The sequence below is a fragment of the Scatophagus argus genome, chromosome 21, assembly GCF_020382885.2.
Source record: "Scatophagus argus isolate fScaArg1 chromosome 21, fScaArg1.pri, whole genome shotgun sequence".
NCBI lineage: Eukaryota > Metazoa > Chordata > Actinopteri > Scatophagidae > Scatophagus > Scatophagus argus.
The window spans coordinates 19,935,012-19,956,168 of NC_058513.1; the positions used below are offsets into that span (position 1 = coordinate 19,935,012).

The following is a 21,157-nucleotide window of genomic DNA, read 5'->3' on the forward strand; positions in this document are numbered from 1 at the left end:
GACTGCCTGTTGATGATGTTGCCATGGAAACAGTCATGTACTACTGCATTGGTTGGGTTGGTTCACCTGTCCTGCATGAAATACGTGATGAGCTTCAGGTGAATCAGGAAGTGTGTTCAGATAAAGTAGTACAAGTACCACTGATACTACTACAACTACCACTACCACTATTGTCTATTCCTGTGTTTGAGTGTCTGATACCACCACAGTGTTGAACCCGCAGTTATACTACAGTATTGTTATACTAGAAGTAGTAAGTATTACAGCACCAACATAAAAACTACTGCCGTCTGTTGTTTTATGTTTGTCAGAGCTTGTGTAGACAAACACGATGTTCCTCAGTAATCTGTCAGAACTCTTTGAATTGTTCTGCGGACGACTGGCTGTGACAATATGGTCCTTATTTTTGGAGAATATTCATGTCATTTTACTGTCTGGTACAGAGAGTAACAGGCCTAACAGAATGTCTGCAGGGTGGACCACAGTGTCTCCAAATCATCATGAAAAAACATTTGAGTTGAAAGAAAATAAAAACAAAACAGAAGATTTTGGGGTGTTTATGGAAGAATGTTGTGTACCATTCAAACAGACCATAAAGTGGTCAGATTCACATTCCACTGAACACCTTAACTGAGACCACATAATCAATATACAGTATAATCAGATGAAAATCTAATCAAACCATACCTTAAACACAGGGTGTCAGATTTGAAGACACTGTGACTGGTGTGTGATGCGTGTTGACAGGTCCAAATGTAGGACTTCAGATTGACAACAGCTCACTGGGGGGACAGAGCCTGTAGGTGGTGGTGATGTCAAAGCGTGGAGGGCGGGGGAGAGGGGAGCGCCCTGATGCCATGGCGACTCTTCAAGCAGCTAATGAGGAGCTGAGAGCCAAACTGACAGACATCCAAATAGAACTACAACAGGAAAAAAACAAGGTGATGACTGAACCCAAGAGTATTAATGTTATTTCTGTTTCTGTTCATGTTCACATTTTAAAGCTCTGCTATCTTATGGCTTTCATGATTTTTGTAGCTGTCATTCAAGATTGACATGATGATTAAATGAAGTGTAAATAAAAATTAAAAATAAAATATGTCTGAGTCATATCACCCTCTGTCCTCAGGTCAGTCGTCTAGAGAGAGAGAAGAGTCAGGAGGTGAAGGCCGAGCACCATCGGGGCACAGTTGCCTTGACGGAGCTGAAGGCCAAACTTCATGAGGAGAAGCAAAAGGAGCTGGCGGTTACCAGGGAGACGTTACTGCGGCAACACGAAATGGAGCTAATGAGAGTCATCAAGATTAAAGATGGAGAAATCCAGCGTCTGAATGGACTGGTGCTAACGCTGAGGGACGGGTCCACAGACAAGGTGATCTGCCTGGTCCACTTCTGTCAGTTTCTGTATCAACCTGTTTGTTTGCATACCGACCTGTCTGTCTCCATACCAATCTGTCTGTCTAACCAGTCTCTGTCTCCTCTGGGAAGAAGATAATAAAACTCCTCTTCCTGTCCAATCATTTCCAGCACTTTTCCAGGTCCAGACTGTGACAGTGAAGTAAAGTAGCTCATGCCTTCATTCTCCTGATATTCTTGGCCAGTCCAGAGTTATTCCGAGGTCTGATGGTTTATGTAATTTGTCCAATGTGTCCTGGTCTGGATCGTGGTCAGAGAGACACAGCTTACCCAAGAATACAAGTGATGATACAACCACAAACTTGTGCTCTTCACTTGATACAGAGCTCCTAGCCAGACTTTTACGTCCAAGTGTCTCCCCTGAGAGTCTGGTCAGCTCAGTAACATCTCACCATCAGGCAACGTCACACATATCAGAGGCTGTAGCAATGTGTGTTCATCATACAGTGCATCATATAGACATTTAGTGCAATCTCCAACCACTTGCCAGCGGCACACTCAATACCTACAAAATATAAATCCTCTGTTCTCTGTCCAGTACCCACAAAAAGAAACCTCACCTGTAATAGTAACTGCTGTTCTTTCATTGCAGAGATAACACATGGTCATAATTACCACCCAGTCCAGCAGTTCTGTTTGAACCATCTCTTGTGGAGCTGCTCTGGGATGATCTCTTCATTCTCTATACTCATAGCTGCAGATGCTCTGACCAGTCACTGTGGATCCCAATAACTCTGAAGGGCAGCTTCAGGCTGAGATGGACTCTGAAATGTGGAGGGGGGATTGCCTTGATCTCAACACCTCCAAGAGCAAGTCACTGGTCATTGATCTCTGTTATAAACCATTCATCATTAATATTTACATCATCATCATATCATTTATATTTTCTTAGGCACATTTAACCTTTCTGAGTGGACATTTAAAACTTTAAGTAACACTTATGTTGTCTACTCTTCTTTTGTCAACTGCCCGGTTATGTGTTGTGCATGAACTTTAACACAAGTTAAGCTCTTAACAGACAAATGAAGTCATTTTGATTTGATTTTGAATTGTTACTGCACCACCAAGTCCATACGTCCAGCTCCTTTCATATAGTCTGAGATCAGCACATCAAGGTTCTCAAATTCACCAGATACTCAACAGACCTCACATCCAGCAAAGTGATGGTGCACCCCATGTCATTTCTTCAGACTGTGCTCAACTGGGCCCCATGAGTGCAGGCCCAGCCTCCAGACACCCACTAGCAATCCCCCCTACCTGACTTACAGAGGAGGTCCTGATTTAAGTGTTCTAGAAGAAGTGGCTTGCTTCTGAATTTCCTGCTCTGTAAGAACCCTCTCCACTGACCAGTTTGCCCTGGGTGCCTGTTGCTTCTAACAACACTGATTATGCGACAGTGAAGTGGTGAACGATAATTCAACTCTTCCTGTTATCTTTCTCCAGGTGTGAAGGAATGATTAAAAAGGTCTCTCATTCTTCAGGTGAGGAGCGCCCTGCTAGCAGAGGTGGAGGAAGCGAGGAGGAGCTGGGAGGTTGAGCGTTGTCGTCTCCAGCAGGAAGTTCAGGAGCTACGAGGAGCAAAGAGAAATACTGAGGAGGCTCTAACGTCAGCTCAGCAGGCCTGCCAGGCCAGAGCAGCTGAACTCCGATCAGCTCATCACCAACATCAGGAGGAGCTGCACAGGACCAAGAGAGACTGTGAGAGGGAGATCCGCAGACTGGTACGAGTTACTGTCTCACATACCATTAACAAGCATATAACTCATAACCCTGCTGGCGTGTTTGTGGTCCAAGAGACTCTGGCCTGCCAAAGAAAACACACTTAACCTTATTCTATCAGCTTCACAAGATTTTCTAGATTGATAGAATGATAGATGAGTGCCATACCTGACACTAAGACTAAAAGTAACTTCTAACTGACAGTTGGTAGAAACTCCTAAATATATGCTTTTCATCAGTTTTGGGTCTAAAGTACCATTACAAGATAATGATTCTCAGGAGGGTTTTGAACCTACCAACCTAAAATGGTGTCGTTGGAATGGCCATGCAAATTCCAGAATAAAATGGGAATGGGGCAATTCGGTCTAAATTTCAATACAAAATATGAGTCACTGTTGGGAAGGGAGACATCCGGACCACCTTGTCTAACCATGACCAAGCAGCAGGTAATTACCATTAGGGTTTTTAGCCACAGAACTGCTACTTTTTTTCACATGAAGCGTCTGCTATATGCAGATATTGTAACTATGTCAAAGACTCACCGTCTCACATTCTGGCTCTGTTCTAGAGTAAAGTTCAGTTTTAACTTCAGAAAAAGGCACAACTGGTTATTCAGACTATAGTCATGGATAATTAGAAATGTAGAAACCAAGTGATGGTGAGCATGATGCTTTCTGTGGAAAAGTCTTTATTTTCAACACCAACATGGAGAATGGTGAAAAATTTGAATAATTTACACTTGCTGTTTAGGGGAAATGTTAATGACGAGACACAGCACTTATTGAAGTGCCTACTGTCAGTGAATTATCAACATGAACACATGAGAAAACAAAGAGTGACTGAGCTGCACAGACTGGTACAATACAAAGAAAAGACAGTGGGAGTCTAGTACAGACCAGTACAACACAGACAGACAGATAGACAGGACATACTCTGCACTTAGACACTGAACAGCATTTCAGTTCAGTGCTCTGCAAGTGAATTTATCAAGGACAACAGTAACTAGCTTCCGTGTAAACTGTTGAACCTTGAGTTTGGCTGTACAGAAACACTAACAGTTGCAATATGATCGGTTAGTTTTGACATTAAACTCCTGAATGAATGAATGAATGAAGGCTTTAATTTCGAACATGTGAAAATAATACAAAAACAATCTTAAGTTACCATGTCCAAAAAGGAGTAGCAAGAAGCATAAACTTGTTTAATCCTACCCCTGACTCTTGAATTTGATTAACTGAACATCCATCCATCCATCCATCCATTTTCTATACCGCTTATCCGTCAGGGTTGCGGGGGGGCTGGAGCCTATCCCAGATGACCACGGGGGAGAGGAAGGGTTCATCCTGGACTGGTCGCCAGTCAGTCACAGGGCCGACACACAAAGACACAACCACACACTCTCACACTCACACCTCGGGGCAAAGTGGAGCAGCAAATTAAGCTAATGTGCAGGTCTTTGATGTTGTGGGAGGAAGCCGGAGAACCCGGAGAAAACCCACACAGGCACAGGGAGAACATGCAAACTCCACATAGAAGGGCCCAGACCGGGATTCGAACCTGGAACCCTCTTGCTACTGTATGAGGCGACAGTGCTAACCACTGCACCTAACATCTGTACCGTAACTCCAAGTCATCCATGCCATCAGTGCATCATTCAATTCATCTGGGAGAGAAAGACCCAACCGGTTAATGAAGGGAAACCAAAAAGATGACTTGGTTTAATAAGGAGCAGTAAAGTCTGCTGTCACCTGTTGATGTATGATACATGACTCTGTCCAAAGTCTTCACAGGTCCACTCACTTCTCAAGATAATGTCTGAGACAACAGTGTGTTTACTGTGAAGTGAAGAAAATGTTTTGTTCTTTGCTAACATCAATTATTTCTATAAATTAGACTTTGAAGGGGAATATGTGACTTTACATTCATTCTCATGAGGTTACTAGACTGCTCCTTTACACATCATTTGCTTGTTAATCAAATTACTTGATAGCTCATCGTGCTGCAGCTGGTACTGGTGTTCATTCTCTGTTCAGATCTCTTTTTGGGTTCACCCTAGTTGTACTCGGGTTGAGTCTGGCTGTGTTCAGGTCCCCTTTAGTCAGGGTCTCTCTATTCTGAATATTAATTTATGCACATTGGGTTCAGGTTGCTTTAGCTAATTTCTGACTCTTAGAGACAATCCAGTAGAATTAAGAATTACGAATCAACTTTTATTGGCAGTATATATATATTTTTACATACACACACTGAATTTGTCTTCTGCATTTGACCCATCCTCAGTTGAACACACACATGCAACACCCAGTAAATTACATGCAGTGAAACACACACAGGAGCAGTGGGCAGCATCAAGCGCCCGGGTACCTCATTCTGATGTTCTTTCTGTGATCTTTTAAAGTGTCCACCATTAGCACTTGATAAGGTGAGTAAGGTGAGCCCCTGATTCAAGCCATTACAGGTACGAAGTATGCTGTGCACCTGATGGTGATGAAACTCAGTGACTCACCTGCAGAACGTGAATCTGAATGTTAAACAGAGAAATGCACTACATTATGATAGCATAAGACATGATGAAGTAGAAACAGGAAAGAGACAGAATGACTTACCTGAAGTGCAGGTTCATGTTCATCTGTGTGTTTTCACATTCAGGGCATTTATCATTTTAATAGGTAAAGCAGATTTTTCTAACCCCACCCCTTACCTGTCTGTCTAACCCCATCCCTGACCTGTCTGTTTGTCTTACTAACTCCATCCTGATTAATATGTCTGTCTTTCCACCTGTCTGTCTACCTGTCTGTGTGCAGATGGATGAGATAAAGCTGAAGGACAGAGCTGTCAGTGTATTGGATAAAGCCCTGGGGCTACAGGCTGGACATGCCCACCGTCTCCAGCTGCAGACTCAGGCTGCCGAGCAGCAAATCGCAGCCCTGAGAGATGCGCAGAGGGTGGGGCTAAACCACCCCGGTCACACCCCTTACCCTGCCCCTAACACAACTACTCCTCACATCGTAAGCCCCACCTCTTTCTGCTCATATTGTATGAAATAAATTCATTTCATGTCATTGTTTAACCACATCGTGTTAACTGGTCATGTTGAACTTTCACCTCCGACTTTATTATGACATCCCACTTCAGGCTTCACCTCCTTCATTCATCATGATATCATTAATCACACAACCACTGCCTGACCTTCATCAAATGGATCTTCTTCAGTACTCCACAATCCACTGCTCACTCTTCACAACCCATAAAGTCAGAAAAAGGTCATGTGACCAGGTTTTTGTTCTCAACCCAGCTTCCTTCAAGTTATGCCAGGTGTTACAAACACTTTGTCTTTCAGTTTGAAAGAAAAACTAATTTTATTGAACTGATGTAGTTCTCAGTGGTTCATCTTTTCTCACCACCTTGATGGACCTGCACTTTCTCAGCCTGTCCCTGTCACCACTCCTGAAGTGGTCTTTCTTTTGCAGCCTTAGCTGACTGAGCTTAGATGAGCTCCAGGGTTTGTCATTGTTACTCATGCTGATGCCTGGTGGTAAATATCAGTTTTCTTCCTAATGTAGAAGATCTGTGTGAATTCATGCAGGCTGCTAGTAGCAGACCTGAAAACATCCCAGTCAACAATCCCATTACAGTCCAGTTGTGGAGAACCTCCATGGGTCCATTGTTCCCCTGCTTTAATTTCCTCACAACAGGTCTACACAGCTTCAATTTCTGTCTGTATGCAGGAATCAGGAGGACCCTGAAGTGCTCAGAGTGACCCAGCTACCTTCTAATTAAGCTTATGACCTCAGTAAACACTTTCCTGATGGGTTTATGGTCTGTCAGTCACTGGTTTCAAGTCAAGCATGATCATGTTGTAACTGATCCAATTTAGAGTCACATAAAGCATGATGTGCTTTAGGATGGGTCACCATGACATGTCCTCAGGTTCTCAGTCTGATCAAGATTCAGAATTTTTATTTCCCATTTGTGCATAAACAAACAGTCCAGGCACATATGAATTCTTGTGCAGGACCCTGTTGGAGTCAAGTAAGTTAAATGAAAAGAGAAGGAAAGAAATATGTAATACAATAAATAAAACTATAGTAAATGAATTATAAACTATGAATACTGCCACTGAGGTATGAACACAATAGACAAGTAACTAGTAGCATACTGAAAAATGGAGGCCAGCTGTGGCCTAGAGGTTGGAAAAGCAGCTTGTGGTCGGAGGGTCACTGGTTCGATTCCTCCACCAGACGGGCAAGAAACATTTGGGTGTGGTGGAGTGATAAATGAAAAAAAACTGCAGTGCAGTCTAATATCAGTCCAGACTGCCACATCTCTGTCAGACATTAAGGAAGTCTTTTTGGTCGCACTATGTTAATTCCACACTGATGGAGATGTAGCATTTCTCCAGCATTTCACTGAATGAACAAAGCTGAGGCCACCTTTGATCAGAACATACAATAGTTTCAGTGATGACAAGGGAAAAGTGGGAAATAAATTCACTTGAATTGTTCTCCTGGTGTTTGTTATACTTTTCTGTGGCCAGAGCAGCCATCCATCTCTATTCATCCAGACTCTCTGGAATGACTTTATTGTCTTTGTGATGACCACATAACAATATCACAACATAAACTCAAACTTGTGTGGTTCTCCTGTGTGGAAGCACCTCTCACACACAGAGTTCACCTTCCAGTCTTGTGTCCTGTTGGCTCTGAATGCAGTCTGACCATCCAGTGCAGAGCTTGATCCGGGATGATGAAAGTGAAAGTAAAGTGAAAGTGAAAGTGATGGGATGTAGTCAGGTGTTGGTAAAGATGTGCGCATATCAGAGTCTGATTTCCTGTTGGTCAGTGAGCTTATTATCTGTTTTATTTTTCTCTGACTGGACATTAGCCAGAAGTAGGGTCAGCTTACTTCTGACCCTGGCTCTCTTCCCTTTCCTTTGCTTGTGGTGACAATTGGTCTCACTGGAGTAGTTGGCTGGTCTGAAGATACTGTGGGCAGTTATCATCTGGAGGTCTGCTGCACTTTATCCAATCCAAATACTTCCCTTTCTTTGATGAGTGTATTTCTGTCAGTACGTGCTGCAGTAACAAAGACAAAAACATAAGAAATTAAAATGTAAACTTAACTAAGTTTGAAGAAGACAGTAGCTGCACACACCCTGACCCTTTCATAACCACAATCCTCTAATGACTGCTTACACTGGACTGTGTGTGTGTGTGTGTGTGTGTGTGTGTGTATGTGTGTGCATGTGCAGTCTCAGGAGGACCGGGACACTCGAAGGTTTCAGTTAAAAATCGCTGAGCTCAGTGCTGTCATCAGGAAACTGGAGGATCGAAATGCTCTTCTGTCTGAGGAACGCAATGAACTGGTAACATGCTTGTGTATTTTCTGTTTTTTGATATTTTCTGTAAAGTCTATATATTCTACATTTTCTGTACGTTGTGCAGCTGAAGCGTCTGAGAGAAACAGAGAGTCAGTTTCTTCCTCTTCTGGATAAAAACAAACGTCTGAGCAGGAAGAACGAGGAGCTGGCTCTCAAGCTGCGTCGCCTCGACAACAAGCTTCGCTTTGTCACCCAGGAGAACCTGGAGATGGTAACTATGGTAACTCCCTTGACAACACACTCACAAACACCATCTGAGTGACTGGTCCAGTCCAAACTGGGACGTTAAGTTTGAAACCACACAGGTATCTGAAACCAAGGCGAACTTTGCACTTTAATGGTCCCGTTTGGAAGCAGTAGGTCTGTGCAGGTTCAGACAGTCCCTGATGTGCAGCATGTGGATAATCAGTCTGCCTGCTAACAGCAGTTTGTTGTGTTTCACAGAGGAGGCCGAGCTCTTTAAATGACCTGGATCGGACCAGTTACCATGGCTACAGCCAGGATGAGAGAGAGATGGAGTTTCTACGGTTACAAGTAGTGGAGCAACAACATATCATCGACGACCTGTCTAAGGTACTACTACTACTACTACTACTGTTAATACAGCTACAACAACATTAAATGTAAACAAGTTTATGTGAAATCAAAATGTTTGTGTTCTCAGGCTCTGGAGACAGCTGGTTATGTAAAAAACGTTATTGTAAGTATGGAGTATCACTACTATTGTCAGTACTACTACAGTTCATTGTACTTGTCCTGTGCCTGATGTATGTGATAATGCATGAGCTTCCATGAGAATAAAATGTGTTTTATGTTTTCTGAAAATCAGCAGTCTTCAGAATCTTAAGAGCTCTTAAGGAGGACACAAATGTATCTCCAGAAGAACGATGATGTTGCTTTTTGTTTGTCCTCCAGGAGAGAGACATGTTACTGCGATACAGACATCAGGACTCACTGAGGAGGAAACGAACCTTCAGAGCCTGCAGGGTGAGACCGGACACGTGTTTTCAAACATGTTGTCATGAAAGAACACCAAAGACATCCTGATTTTCATATACCAGTACTCTATGCGTGTGTGTGTGTTTGCGCGCAGGTCATTGAAACATTTTATGGTTATGACGAAGAAGCCTCTTTGGATTCTGATGGATCATCCCTGTCCTTTCATACTGACAGAACTCCAGATACTGAACCAGAGGAGGTAACACACACAAACACACACACACAGAGAGGTTTGTAGCTTGTCCCAGTCCAGGTTCATGATATTATGGACTAACCAAACTCCTCACACAATTCATTATTAATTAATTATTATTAATTCATTATTAACAACTCATTATCTACGCTCCATCTTACACCTGTTCATATTTCATTGTCAGAAATGTACAAGTGAAATTGTACAAAAATCACCTGAATTGTACCAGAGTTTTAGTGGTGCAGTGTTTAGCACTATGGCCTCATAGCAAGAGGGTTCTAGATTCGAATCCCCATCTGGGCCCTTCTATGTGGAGTTTGCATGTTCTACCTGTGCCTGTGTGGGTTTTCTCCGGGTACTCCGGTTTCCTCCCACAATACCAAAAACATGCACATTAGGTTAATTGGCTACTCTACATACAGGTGTGAGTGTGAGAGTGTGTGGTTGTCTGTCTTTGTGTGTCGGCCCTGCGATTGACTGGCGACCAGTCCAGGGTGTACCCCGCCTCTCGCCTGTAGTCAGCTGGGATAGGCTCCAGCCCCCCCGCAACCCTGACGGATAAGCGGTATGGGAAATGGATGGATGGATGTACCAGAGTTTTTTTTGAATGGGGGTCCTGGGACCACCAGAGGGTGTACAGCAAAACTATACTGAAGGTTCGGTCACTGGTCTGGCTGGTTTATGTGTTTCAGGTGTGTGTCCGTGAGGAGGCAGAGCTTCGTTACCGTCAGCTGACTCAGGAGTATCAGGCACTGCAGCGAGCATATGCTCTGCTGACGGAGACGAGTGGAGGGAACTACGACCCTGAGAAGGAGATCAAGGTGACCCAATCTCTGACAAACAGAACCAGAGCTCTGCCCTGTGCAATGAAGCAAGGCATTGACAGGTTGATGGTTCTGTTCTGTGTTTCAGACCAGAGAGCAGCTGCTGAATGAAATCCGTCGATATGAAACCAGAGTTGCAGATCTGGAGTCAGCACTGAAACAACAAGGACTGGTAATACACACAGACATGAATGTTTACATGAGTAAAGTTATATGACAACAGATGGAGCAACGACTGAGAACTCAGGATGAAGTGTAGAAATAAACAGACACAAACACTCTGATTGGTCCATATATTATCTGCATTCTGATTGGTTCCAAGGTAAACTCATGGAGAAAACGGGTGTGTCTTCATGCTGATCAAAGGAGCAGTGAACCAATGAGAGCGAGACAGAGGTAGACCAAATAGTAAAACATAGAATAGAGTGACCGATCATGTTCCACAAAGAGCCAATCAGATGGACTAATCAGGACCTGGAACTGACACCACCCTGAAACTGAGACCACGGTGTTGGTGTGTATTTACTGCACAGAACCACTAACCCAATTACATCGAAGACCCCTCCCACTGATTGGGTAGATGGGAGGAGCTTATCTATGACATCGCCTGCTCAGATGATCAGTTAATGATATGATATGATAATGAAAGTAAAATCAATTGACTCTCTATGGTACATGACTGAACATGTCTGATGTAGAATGTAGAACTTAGAGCAGGTCTGTTAGAGTGATGCTAACACTCAGCTGACACTGTCTGTCTGTCTGTCTGTCTGTCTGTACGTCCACCTATCGGTTTGTCTCACAGGATGTCAAGTGGGTGGAGGAGAAGCAAGCATTATATCAGAGGAATCAGGAGCTGGTGGAGAAGGTGAAGTACTTTGCTTTCATTGTTTTTCTTCACCGTCAAAGTAATCCAGTGTTAGTTCTCTGTGTGTCCATGGCTACCACTGTTAACATCTGCTAACATGAGCTGCTAATAGGAGCTGCAAACTGCAGCTAATAGGAGTCGCTAACATTAAATGCTAACCTTGAATGTTGACTATTTGACTGAATGTAAACAGATGTTTGGCCTCTGTACACCACCACATTGAATTTTGAAATTAAACACTCAAGATGTGAGGGAATTGAAATTGAATTGAATTGAAGTGACTTAAGACTTTCAGTTTTAATTTAATAGACTTGACATAATGACCATTCAGGAATTACAGCCATTTTTACACACTGACAAGCAGTTAAAATCAAGCAGATGAAGGTCTGGAGTTGTTTAGCAATGTTACATTTGCATTTGGTAGCTGTTCACTGGAACACTCAATATGAGGCCTGAAGAGGTGTCTATGCAAGTGAAAGAGGCCATCATTAGGATGAAAAAAAATAAAATAATCCATCAGAGAGAAAGCAAAAACATTGGTAGTGGCCAAAACAACAGTTTGGAACATTCTTAACAGGAAGGAAATAACTGGCAAGCAAGCAACACCAAAAGGACTGGAAGACCACAGAAGAACACAGATGAAGAGATACGCGTGTCACTGTCAAAGTCTACAGTTGAGAGTCGGCTTCATGAATGTAAATTCAGAAGCTTCACAACAAGGTTCAAATCACTGGTAATGCTCAAGAGGAATAGCATTCTTTGGACTAATGAAACCAAGATTAACTTGTACCTGGATGAAGGGAAGATAAAAGTATGGAGAAGGAAAGGAACAGTTCATGACCCAAAGCATTCTACATCATCTGTCAAACATTTGGAAGTCATGTATGGTTATGGCATGAACATGTATGGGGTTTATTGATGACCCAATTTTCAGATAATGATCCAAAACATACAGCAAAGGCAACCCAAGACTTGGCCAAGTCAGTCATCTGCTTTTCATTTACCCGAAGACTGAAGATAGAAGGCAAAAATGAACGACACACAAGCAACAGCTTAAGGCAGCTGAAGTAAAGGCCAAGCAAAGCATCTCAAAGGAGAAAACTCAGCATTTGGTCATGTCCATGGGTTCCAGGCTTTAGGTGGTCATTGACTGCAAAGGATTTTCACCCAAGCATTACAAAAAATCCTCATATTTATAATTATGTTAGCATGCCTCATCATTTATGAGCCAACAAAAATGGGAGTGGGTGTATAGAAATGGCTGTAATTCTTAAAAAGTTAATGACACAAATTTATCAGACCCCTTGAATTAAAGCCGAAAGTCTTCACTTCACACATCTTGTTTTGAGTGTTTCATTTCAAATTTAGCATGGTGGTATACGGAGGCTAAATGCAAAAAAAACTTATGCTGGTTCCAATATATGGGCCTAACTGTATTCAGACAGACTTACAAAATAAGTGGGCTAAAGTTAGCCAGCTCACATTTCTTATTTTACCCCTCGAAGCTTTATGGAGTGAGATAAACAATAAGAGTGACAAATCTGTAAATCTTTTCTTTAACTTTAGTATATTATATGATACTATGTCTATGATTCAGGTAAAGCAGATGGAAGGTGAAGAGCTGCAGCTGAGAAACGACATCCAGGACATCAAAGATCAGAACGAACTGCTTGAGTTTCGGATCTTAGAGCTCGAGGTAACAGACACTCACTCAGACAGACATAATCAGCGACAACAAACAGGAACAGTCAGACTGACAGAGGCTGTTTCTGTTTCTGTGGAAATCATCTTAACCATTCAGGAGAGGGAGCGACGGTCACCTGCCATTAACTTCAAACAACTCTATTTCCCAGAAGGCCTCAGTCCTCTGCAGGTCTACTGTGAGGCAGAGGGAGTCACTGTGAGTAACAGTACACCTGAATACACCTGAGTACACCTGTCAACACATCTGTAAACACACCTATAAACACCAGACTAATACCTCACGCACTGTTTGTGTACCTGGATGATGTTTATTGTATTGTATTGTCTCTCAGGAGATTGTGATCAGTGAGTTGATGAAGAAGCTGGACATTCTGGGAGATAACGCCGTAAGTGTATGTTGAATTTATTTTGTACATGTATGTGTTTTTGTCTGTTTGTCTTGTATCGTTGGGACCAGCACATGACTCACTTTAGTTCTGTTCATTTGGACCTCAGCTTCTCTAACATTCTTGGCTTATGTCAGCTGTGGTCGGACAGAACACCATCACAGCTGAGAAAACTCTCTGCTTCATTTCAGGCTAAACAAACTCTGAGCTTTCTCTAAACCTCCCTTTTGAATCTGGGCCATCATACTGTCAACATGTTATTACCATGTTGTTATCATGCTGTTAATGTGTTATGATGCTGGTAACATGCTGACCTGTTGTTTGCACGTTTCCTGCAGAATCTATCCAATGAAGAGCAAGTGGTGGTGATCCACGCCAGAACAGTGCTTACTCTGGCAGAGAAGGTAATAGATCTACCTGAACACTGTTTATGACTGTCAACCAGAGGTTGTCAAAGTGCAGCCAGTGATTGTGATATGAAATGAACACTCAGCTGCTGCAACAAAGTGCAACTCCCCCAGAGGTCTGTCAGCCAAGGATGACAGCTTGTAAAAAGCTGTTTGATAGCAACAAGGTGGCAGCTAACAAGTGTTGCGGGGAGTTATGTTGTCAGAAATGATAGTGTCTGACCCGCAGGTGGAAAAATATGAGTGATGTCACTTCCTACCACCCTTTCTAATGGTCTACCCTTTTTGCCTATCCATCTGTCTCTACCTGTCTGTATGCTTAGTGGTTGGAGTCTATCGAGGTGACCAAATCAGCTCTGCAGCAGAAGATGTTGGACATTGAGAGTGAGAAGGTAAAAAAACAAAATGTGAGGCAGTTGTATCAATTTGAAATTTATCTATCTAATCTACCGTAATTTCCGAACTATAAGCCGCTACTTTTTCACACGCTTTGAACCTTGCAGCTTATGAGGCGGCTAATTTATGAACTTTGCCTCGATACGAAAGTGACATTGAGAGCGACAACAAAAGAGAGACTGACAACGTGGACACTTGTGTCTTATAGACAATTGCAGCCTATATATGTCCAAGTTTTTTTTTCTTTTCAAATTTAGCGGGTGCGTCTTATATTCAAGTGCTTGCAATGGTCTGGAATTTACAGTATTTCTCTGTGTTTTCTAGGATCTGTTTAGTAAACAGAAAGGTTACCTGGATGAGGAGCTGGACTACAGGAAGCAGTCGATGGATCAGGCTCATAAGGTCAGTGATGATGAGCAAAATAAATAAATAGCAAAAGGAAGAGCACACTGAACCAGTCACAGTTTGCCATCAACCTGACGCCTTTTCATCAAATCAGCTACATTAGATTATTTTTTTCCCCATTGCTTTTGACATCTTCCACTCATCAAAAGAAGCACTATTTACATTCATACGTGTATGAGAGTCATGAACGCTCAGGGCCCTGATCACACTGAGACCTGAATCCAGAGCCTTGGTATCCTCAGGTGAGCTTGTCTTACACCTCACCTGAGGATTCAATGCAATGATACTACAAAAGTGCCACCCAGTGGTCAAATGGCACAATGTAATGGTTACTCAGACATCATATCTACACACATGTAGAACACATGTAGAACAAAGTGTTCAGGAAGAAGGAAGGTGGGGGGTGGGGGTGTTCTCATCCTTAATGTACAGTGATATTGAAGAGGTAGACAGGAAAGAGGGGAGATAATCAACTGGTCCTGTGACCATTCAGCTGTGATGTTCAACATTTTATTTTATATTTGTTGTATGTCTGTTAATATTAACTTTAATGATATTGGCTAAAATATTTTCTTTTAAATTGTCTGTCCATGTTGCAGAGGATCCTGGAACTGGAGGCCATGTTATTTGAGGCTCTGCAGCAAGGGGAGTCCAGGGTGGAGGAATTAAAGCTAGAGGAAGGTCATCTGTCTGAAACACTGACGGAGGAAGAGAGGGAGGGGCTTAGGAGAGCAATGGACCAATGGAAGCGAACAGTGATGTTCGAGCTGAGAGAGAGAGACGCCCAGATCCTTCGAGAGAGGATGGAACTACTGCAGCTCACGCAACAGGTAAACATTGAACAGTAAACATTTAAAATAGTGAGTAAAGTACTGAATAACATTTAAAAACCTGACCCATGACTGTGTTTTGTTCATGTTGTTTTATGATGGTTTTGTGTTCAACAGAGGAACAAGGAGCTGGAAGAATGTATAGAAGCACAGAGAAGACAGATTAAAGAGCTGGAGGAGAAGGTAATACTACACAAGTACAACTACTAACAGAGACACAGTAAAGTCTGGTTGGAGACATCAGTGTATACAGTCCAACATTCAAGACATCACCATGAAAACACACATACAGCTTGATTTCTGCAACTTTCAGCTGACTCTTATTTGTTCTCTTTTCCTTTTAGTTTCTATTTTTATTTCTGTTCTTTTCCCTGGCCTTCATCCTCTGGTCCTAACAGCAGCTGGTGAGTCACAAAGCAACATGGTTTACTGCGGGTACACAGGATTTTGTATCACTGTGTCTAACTGTACATCCGCAAATGATTTTATGAATCAATGTAAATCTATGATAATTCATACCTATTGTGTATGTAATGTAACAATAGAGGTGTTTTATTTTCCAGTCCTTGTTTTAGTGTATGCAGGCCTCCAGAAGCTGAACACTCAGTCGTGTCAGCTCAGTTTGGATCACAACAGTGTGACAGGAGGATTCAGAAGATCAAGGATTTGGAACCAGCAGTTTATTGGCACGCTGGCTTCACTGCCCCACCAACCTGTCTGTGGCTGCTATCAGCCAATCAGAGCAGATTCCAGCTGTTGGAATTACACTGTCACATCTCATTGATGAAGACAAGGTTGGTTTCTATGGCAGCAGATACCAACTGGCAACATGCTCACTAGCTTCCTGTTAGCTACTGTTAGCTCCACCTAATATGCCGCTGACAAACAGGAGACCCTTTGGACCAAAGTGGTGCTGGATTTCGTACAGTTTTACCTCAGCTAGCTGGATTTCTATCAGTGTTAGCTTGGCTCACTGATCTTAAGCATTGCTAGTTAAATTAGCGAAATCCCTACAGTTAACTCAGCTCACCTTATAGTGTTAAAATGAGTCAGATACAGTTTACTAACCTGTTTGTGGGTTAATGAAGCTGTGGTTCAGTCAAGTGGTAGCTCTTTTACCTTGATGAGTTTGCACTGTTGTGTCAATGTAGAAACACAATAGAAACCATTAGAAACCATACCACCTGTCCTCACATATGTTCAGTTCAGTTTAACTTTGTTCTGATTGGCTGTTCCGCCTGCAGACTGGAGAGTGGTTTAACACCACATAGTTTCAGCTTGAATCACCCCAGGACCAAAAGCTGGAACATGTCTTCATGGCGTCAGGGGGTTTCTGGAAGTCAGACTGCAACAACTAAACATCAAGAAAACAAAATCAAACTGATCTGAAGAAACGAGGTGCGAAGTCTGAGAGAATGTGAAACAGCAGGTTCAAAAACTGCTACCATTTAGTTGTGATACAGTCTCTGAATCAGAATAAAATGTGGTGAGATTTCACAGTACAACACCAGTTCTGCAGAGTCCTGACTGATTATTAGAGAATAATTTCACAACACAAACAAAAATCTATATACTTATATATCACACATTCTATTATTCATTATTATATGTATTTATGTATTTTTCATTTTACTATGCTGCTAGTAAGTCTCCTGTCCTGTCATAAGGACATTTAATGTTTAAATGAAACCTGATCAATTGAATTGGAAATCTGAAAGTAGAAAGTAAGATTAATAAAACATACACAAGTTATTTTCTTTTTTCCCTCACAGGTATCTTCCATTTCATGTTGTTTCCACTGATCATTTCAGCATCAGGTTCCTTTTGTTTTTATTCTCACCTTTCAGCTGTGATCTCTGGTGATGGGGTAAAATGAACATTATTCACCAGTTAAAATGTGAATTCAAGTCCTCAATGTTTATTTGGAGCAGGGTCACAACATAATGAATTTGCTCATATTTTAAAGATTGCATCCTGCTGGGGTACTTTTATTCTTCCAGATGATATTTTTCTATCTCTGCTGTGAGTCTGAGCTCAGTGAACACCTGAAGAGTCGTCAGTTTGATGTGCTTACATATTAAAAATGGTGGAAATGAAACTGACGACAATGCCATGTTTGTCTTTTGTTGAAGATGAGAAAGATTTACACAACCTAACAGAACCATCATGAAATATTTTGGACATGTAGTCACCACTGCCTGCCTGTATGTCTGTTGTGTTTAATGTTTCAGTTTCATCTGCTTGCAGGTTTGTATTAACCAGCAGGTGAACAGGTGTACCTAATAAAGTGGCCATTGAGTGAAAAGCTGCAACAACATGATACATGGAATACGTATTGGCACATGCAGTGTATCATGTGCTGTGTGTACTGCATATACATACTGCTGTGCATGTACTGGATAAGAAACGAAGTGAGGAGAGCTTCATGTTAACGGGGAGATTTTGTTACGGTCCACCGATTGCGTGTGTGTATGTGTGATTAAAGTTAATGTGACAGGCAAAGAAATCCAGTTCAAACTGCAGGGTCCTCAGAGCATCAGCAGTAATGACCACTGACCTGTTTGTGTGTGTGTGTGTGTGTCCTGTCAGTTAAAAAACTGACAGCACTGTGAATCTCTCTGGGCTCGTTGGACCTGAAACATTTGGAGCAATCATTATGCTGTCACATGATGATAATGATGATGCAGACTGACCAGAATGCTCGTCAGTCAATAGCAGGCTGTTAAGGGTCTTGCAGAAACAATTCAAGATGACAAAGGAAAAAACAGATTTGTGTCAGAAAATATCTGATATTATTCTTCTTTATTTTAGGTGTCTGTTCTGTTTGGTGGATTGATTGTCAGTTCTGTCTGTGTTTTTAGCCTCCAGTTGGCTTTACCTCCACCATGAATGTCTCCGCAAGGAACACTTAAAAACCAAAAACCTCACAATCTGATCTACATTAGTCTTAACCTCACAGCCGCTAATGTTCCAGTTTACTAACTGTGTTTGTGTCAGCAAGCTACCTGCTTGTTTTATCATTATCTTCAGGGTGTTCATTATCTATCAGGTAGTTTTACGTACAGCTGTAACACACAGATACCAGTGAGGCTCTTTGAGCAAAACAGGCTAACTACAAAGCTAACACTGGCTGAGTGCCAGCGCTGCAGTATGAACAAAAATCAACATGAAAACACAGTAATTCTTTGAATGTATTTGGCTTTAAATGAAGCTTGATGTTCACACAATTTCTCACGGCTGCCTCAGTATTACAGCATTAGTCTGTCACACCACACTGGGAGGAGCCACACATGCTAGGGCCCAATTCAACAAATGAACAGTGAACATAAACATGGCAAAAATTACAGCCTGAAGCTTCAAGGCTGAAGTCAGGTCATAGATAATCTGTATCCATCCATTCTTGTCCCTTTAGTGGCCCTTGTTCATAAAGCAGTCAGTTAGGATTAGGCTTATTTACTCATCCACGAGTTTGTAAAGTTACCACTGCAGTATGGGAGTAAAACACAAGAACTTACTCAAGATTTTTCCATTTCTGTCTCATTTCCATCGCAACAACAATTAATCCACTGATGCAGCCCTCATTGTGGCTGGGGACTTTAACTTTGCTAACCTGAGGAAGGTGATACTGGAGTTTAAACAACACATCGACTGCCCCACCAGAGAAGAGAGGACTCTGGACCACTGTTACTCTCCTTTCAAGGATGGTTACAAGACCATGTCTCTGCCTCCGTTTGACCTTTCAGACAATAGTGCCATCTTCCTCATGCCGAAATATAAGCAACAGCTGAAGCAGGAGTCTCCTGCAGTCGGAGAAGTGATACGGTGGACTGACAAATCAGAGGCTCTGCGGGGTGCACTAGATTCAGTGCACTGGGACATGTGTCGGTGCAGGATGGAAGTGGTTGTGGGATTTATTGGGAAAATGAATAGCCATCATCAGAACTTTTCCCAATCAGAAGCCATGGGTGGGTAAAACCTGCAGTGCTGCCCACAACTTGGGATTTGCCACCGGTAACATGACGTCATGCAGAGCAGCCACCTACGCTGTCTGAAGGACAATTAGGGAGACTAAACACCGCTACGCCGCAAGACTGGAGCAACTCCAGGGCACTGTGGCAGGGACTACGCACCATCACGGACTACAAAGCTACACATCCACCTGCGATGAGAGCTGACGCTTCACAACTTCTTCACGCGCTTCGAGTCGGACAGCAGGCAAGAAGCTGCACTCCCAGCCGGAGGAGAGAAGACATTCACATCAGCAGTCGAGTAGCCTGCGCTGAACAGCTCACACCGGTGTTTACAAGGATATTCAACCTCTCCCTCTCACAGTGTGTGATTCCCACCTGCCTTAAGGATGGTCCCCATCCCAAAGACAGCCCAGCCCAGTAACCCCAATGACTATCGCCCCATTGCCCTCATCATCTGTGGTGATGAAATGTTTTGACAAGCTGGTCAAAACATTCATCACCTCCTCTCTGCCCCCCACCCTGGACCTTCTTCAGTTTGCATACCGCCCAGACAGATCCACAGACGACGCCATAACCTTCCTGCTGCGCAAGAGACTTTCCCACGTAGACACGAGGATGGGGAACTATGTGAGAGTAGACTTGTAGACTACAGCTCAGCATTCAATACCATAGTCCCCTCCAGACTGGTAACCAAGCTGTGTGATCTTGGACTGAACTCCTCCAAGTTCAGGAGGTGGGTCCACAGCTTCCTAACCGGCAAACAACAGGTGAGTACACATAGCTCATCCCCCCTCACCCTCAACACTGGATCCCCCCAAGGCTGCGTGCTGAGTCCCCTTCTGTACTCCCTGTACACACATGACTGTGTGTCCACATCAGACAGTAACACCATTATAAAGTTTGATGACGACACAGCGATTGTGGGGTTAATCTCCCACAACAAGGAGGAGGCCTACAGGAAGGAGGTCACCCACCTGGAGAGCTGGTGCCAGGAGAATAACCTCCTGCTGAACGTCAGCAAAACTAAGGAGCTGATTGTGGACTACAGGAAGAAGCAGCAGAAGGACTTCCGTCCACTCTGCATCGGCGGGTCTGAGGTGGAGAGGGTGGACAGTTTTAAATACCTGTCCTGGTCACTGCACATTAACAGGACTGTGAAGAAGGCCAGGCAGCGTCTGTTCCACCTCAGACGCCTCAGAGACTTCAGGCTCCCCCTCAAGGTGCTCAGGAACTTTTACACCTGCACCACTGAGAGCATCTTGAGTGGGAGCATCACCACATGGATGGGCAGCTGCACAAAGCAGGACCTCTCGGCCCTCAGGAGGGAAGTCCGCTCAGCTGAGAGGACAATCAGAACAACTCTACCCGACCTGCAGGACATTTACATCAAACGATGCAGGTCGAGAGCTGAGAAGATCCTCAGGCAGCCCCATCACCCCGGACACTCACTCTTCTCCCTGTTGCCATCAGGCTGTCGGTTCCGCTGCCTGAGAACCAACACTGAGAGGATGAGGAAAAGCTTCTTCCTCCAGGCCATCCGTCTACTCAACAGTGAGCGTTAGTCTGGACAATCCTACTCCCACCTGCACTAGATGTAAATACTGTACATTTTTAGGTTTAAGGCTTCTGTTCTATCATATTTAATTATACTCATTTTAT

At 43.1% G+C, this 21,157-nt stretch overlaps 1 protein-coding gene across 1 annotated transcript; it reads left to right on the top strand.

Moving 5' to 3' along the window:
* Positions 1-726: 726 nt before the first annotated feature.
* jakmip3 (Janus kinase and microtubule interacting protein 3) lies at positions 727-16,729 on the top strand. Its single transcript, XM_046376920.1, has 23 exons — positions 727-941; positions 1,130-1,372; positions 2,898-3,137; positions 5,940-6,143; positions 8,387-8,500; positions 8,580-8,735; positions 8,960-9,088; positions 9,180-9,215; positions 9,431-9,502; positions 9,609-9,713; positions 10,400-10,528; positions 10,620-10,703; positions 11,337-11,399; positions 12,997-13,095; positions 13,201-13,299; positions 13,436-13,489; positions 13,828-13,893; positions 14,220-14,288; positions 14,617-14,694; positions 15,297-15,527; positions 15,645-15,710; positions 15,872-15,931; positions 16,091-16,729. The coding sequence occupies exons 1-22, from the start codon at positions 813-815 to the stop codon at positions 15,920-15,922; spliced, it is 2,517 nt and encodes an 838-aa protein (XP_046232876.1). The 5' UTR covers positions 727-812; the 3' UTR covers positions 15,923-15,931; positions 16,091-16,729.
* The last annotated feature ends 4,428 nt before the right edge of the window (positions 16,730-21,157 follow it).

Coding starts and splice junctions, on each gene's coding strand:
- jakmip3 (XM_046376920.1), top strand. CDS start 813: ATGTCAAAGCGTGGAGGGCGGGGGAGAGGGGAGCGCCCTGATGCCATG. Junction 9,503..9,608: donor GAACCTTCAGAGCCTGCAGG/GTGAGACCGGAC, acceptor GTTTGCGCGCAG/GTCATTGAAACATTTTATGG. Junction 15,528..15,644: donor TACTGCAGCTCACGCAACAG/GTAAACATTGAA, acceptor TGTGTTCAACAG/AGGAACAAGGAGCTGGAAGA.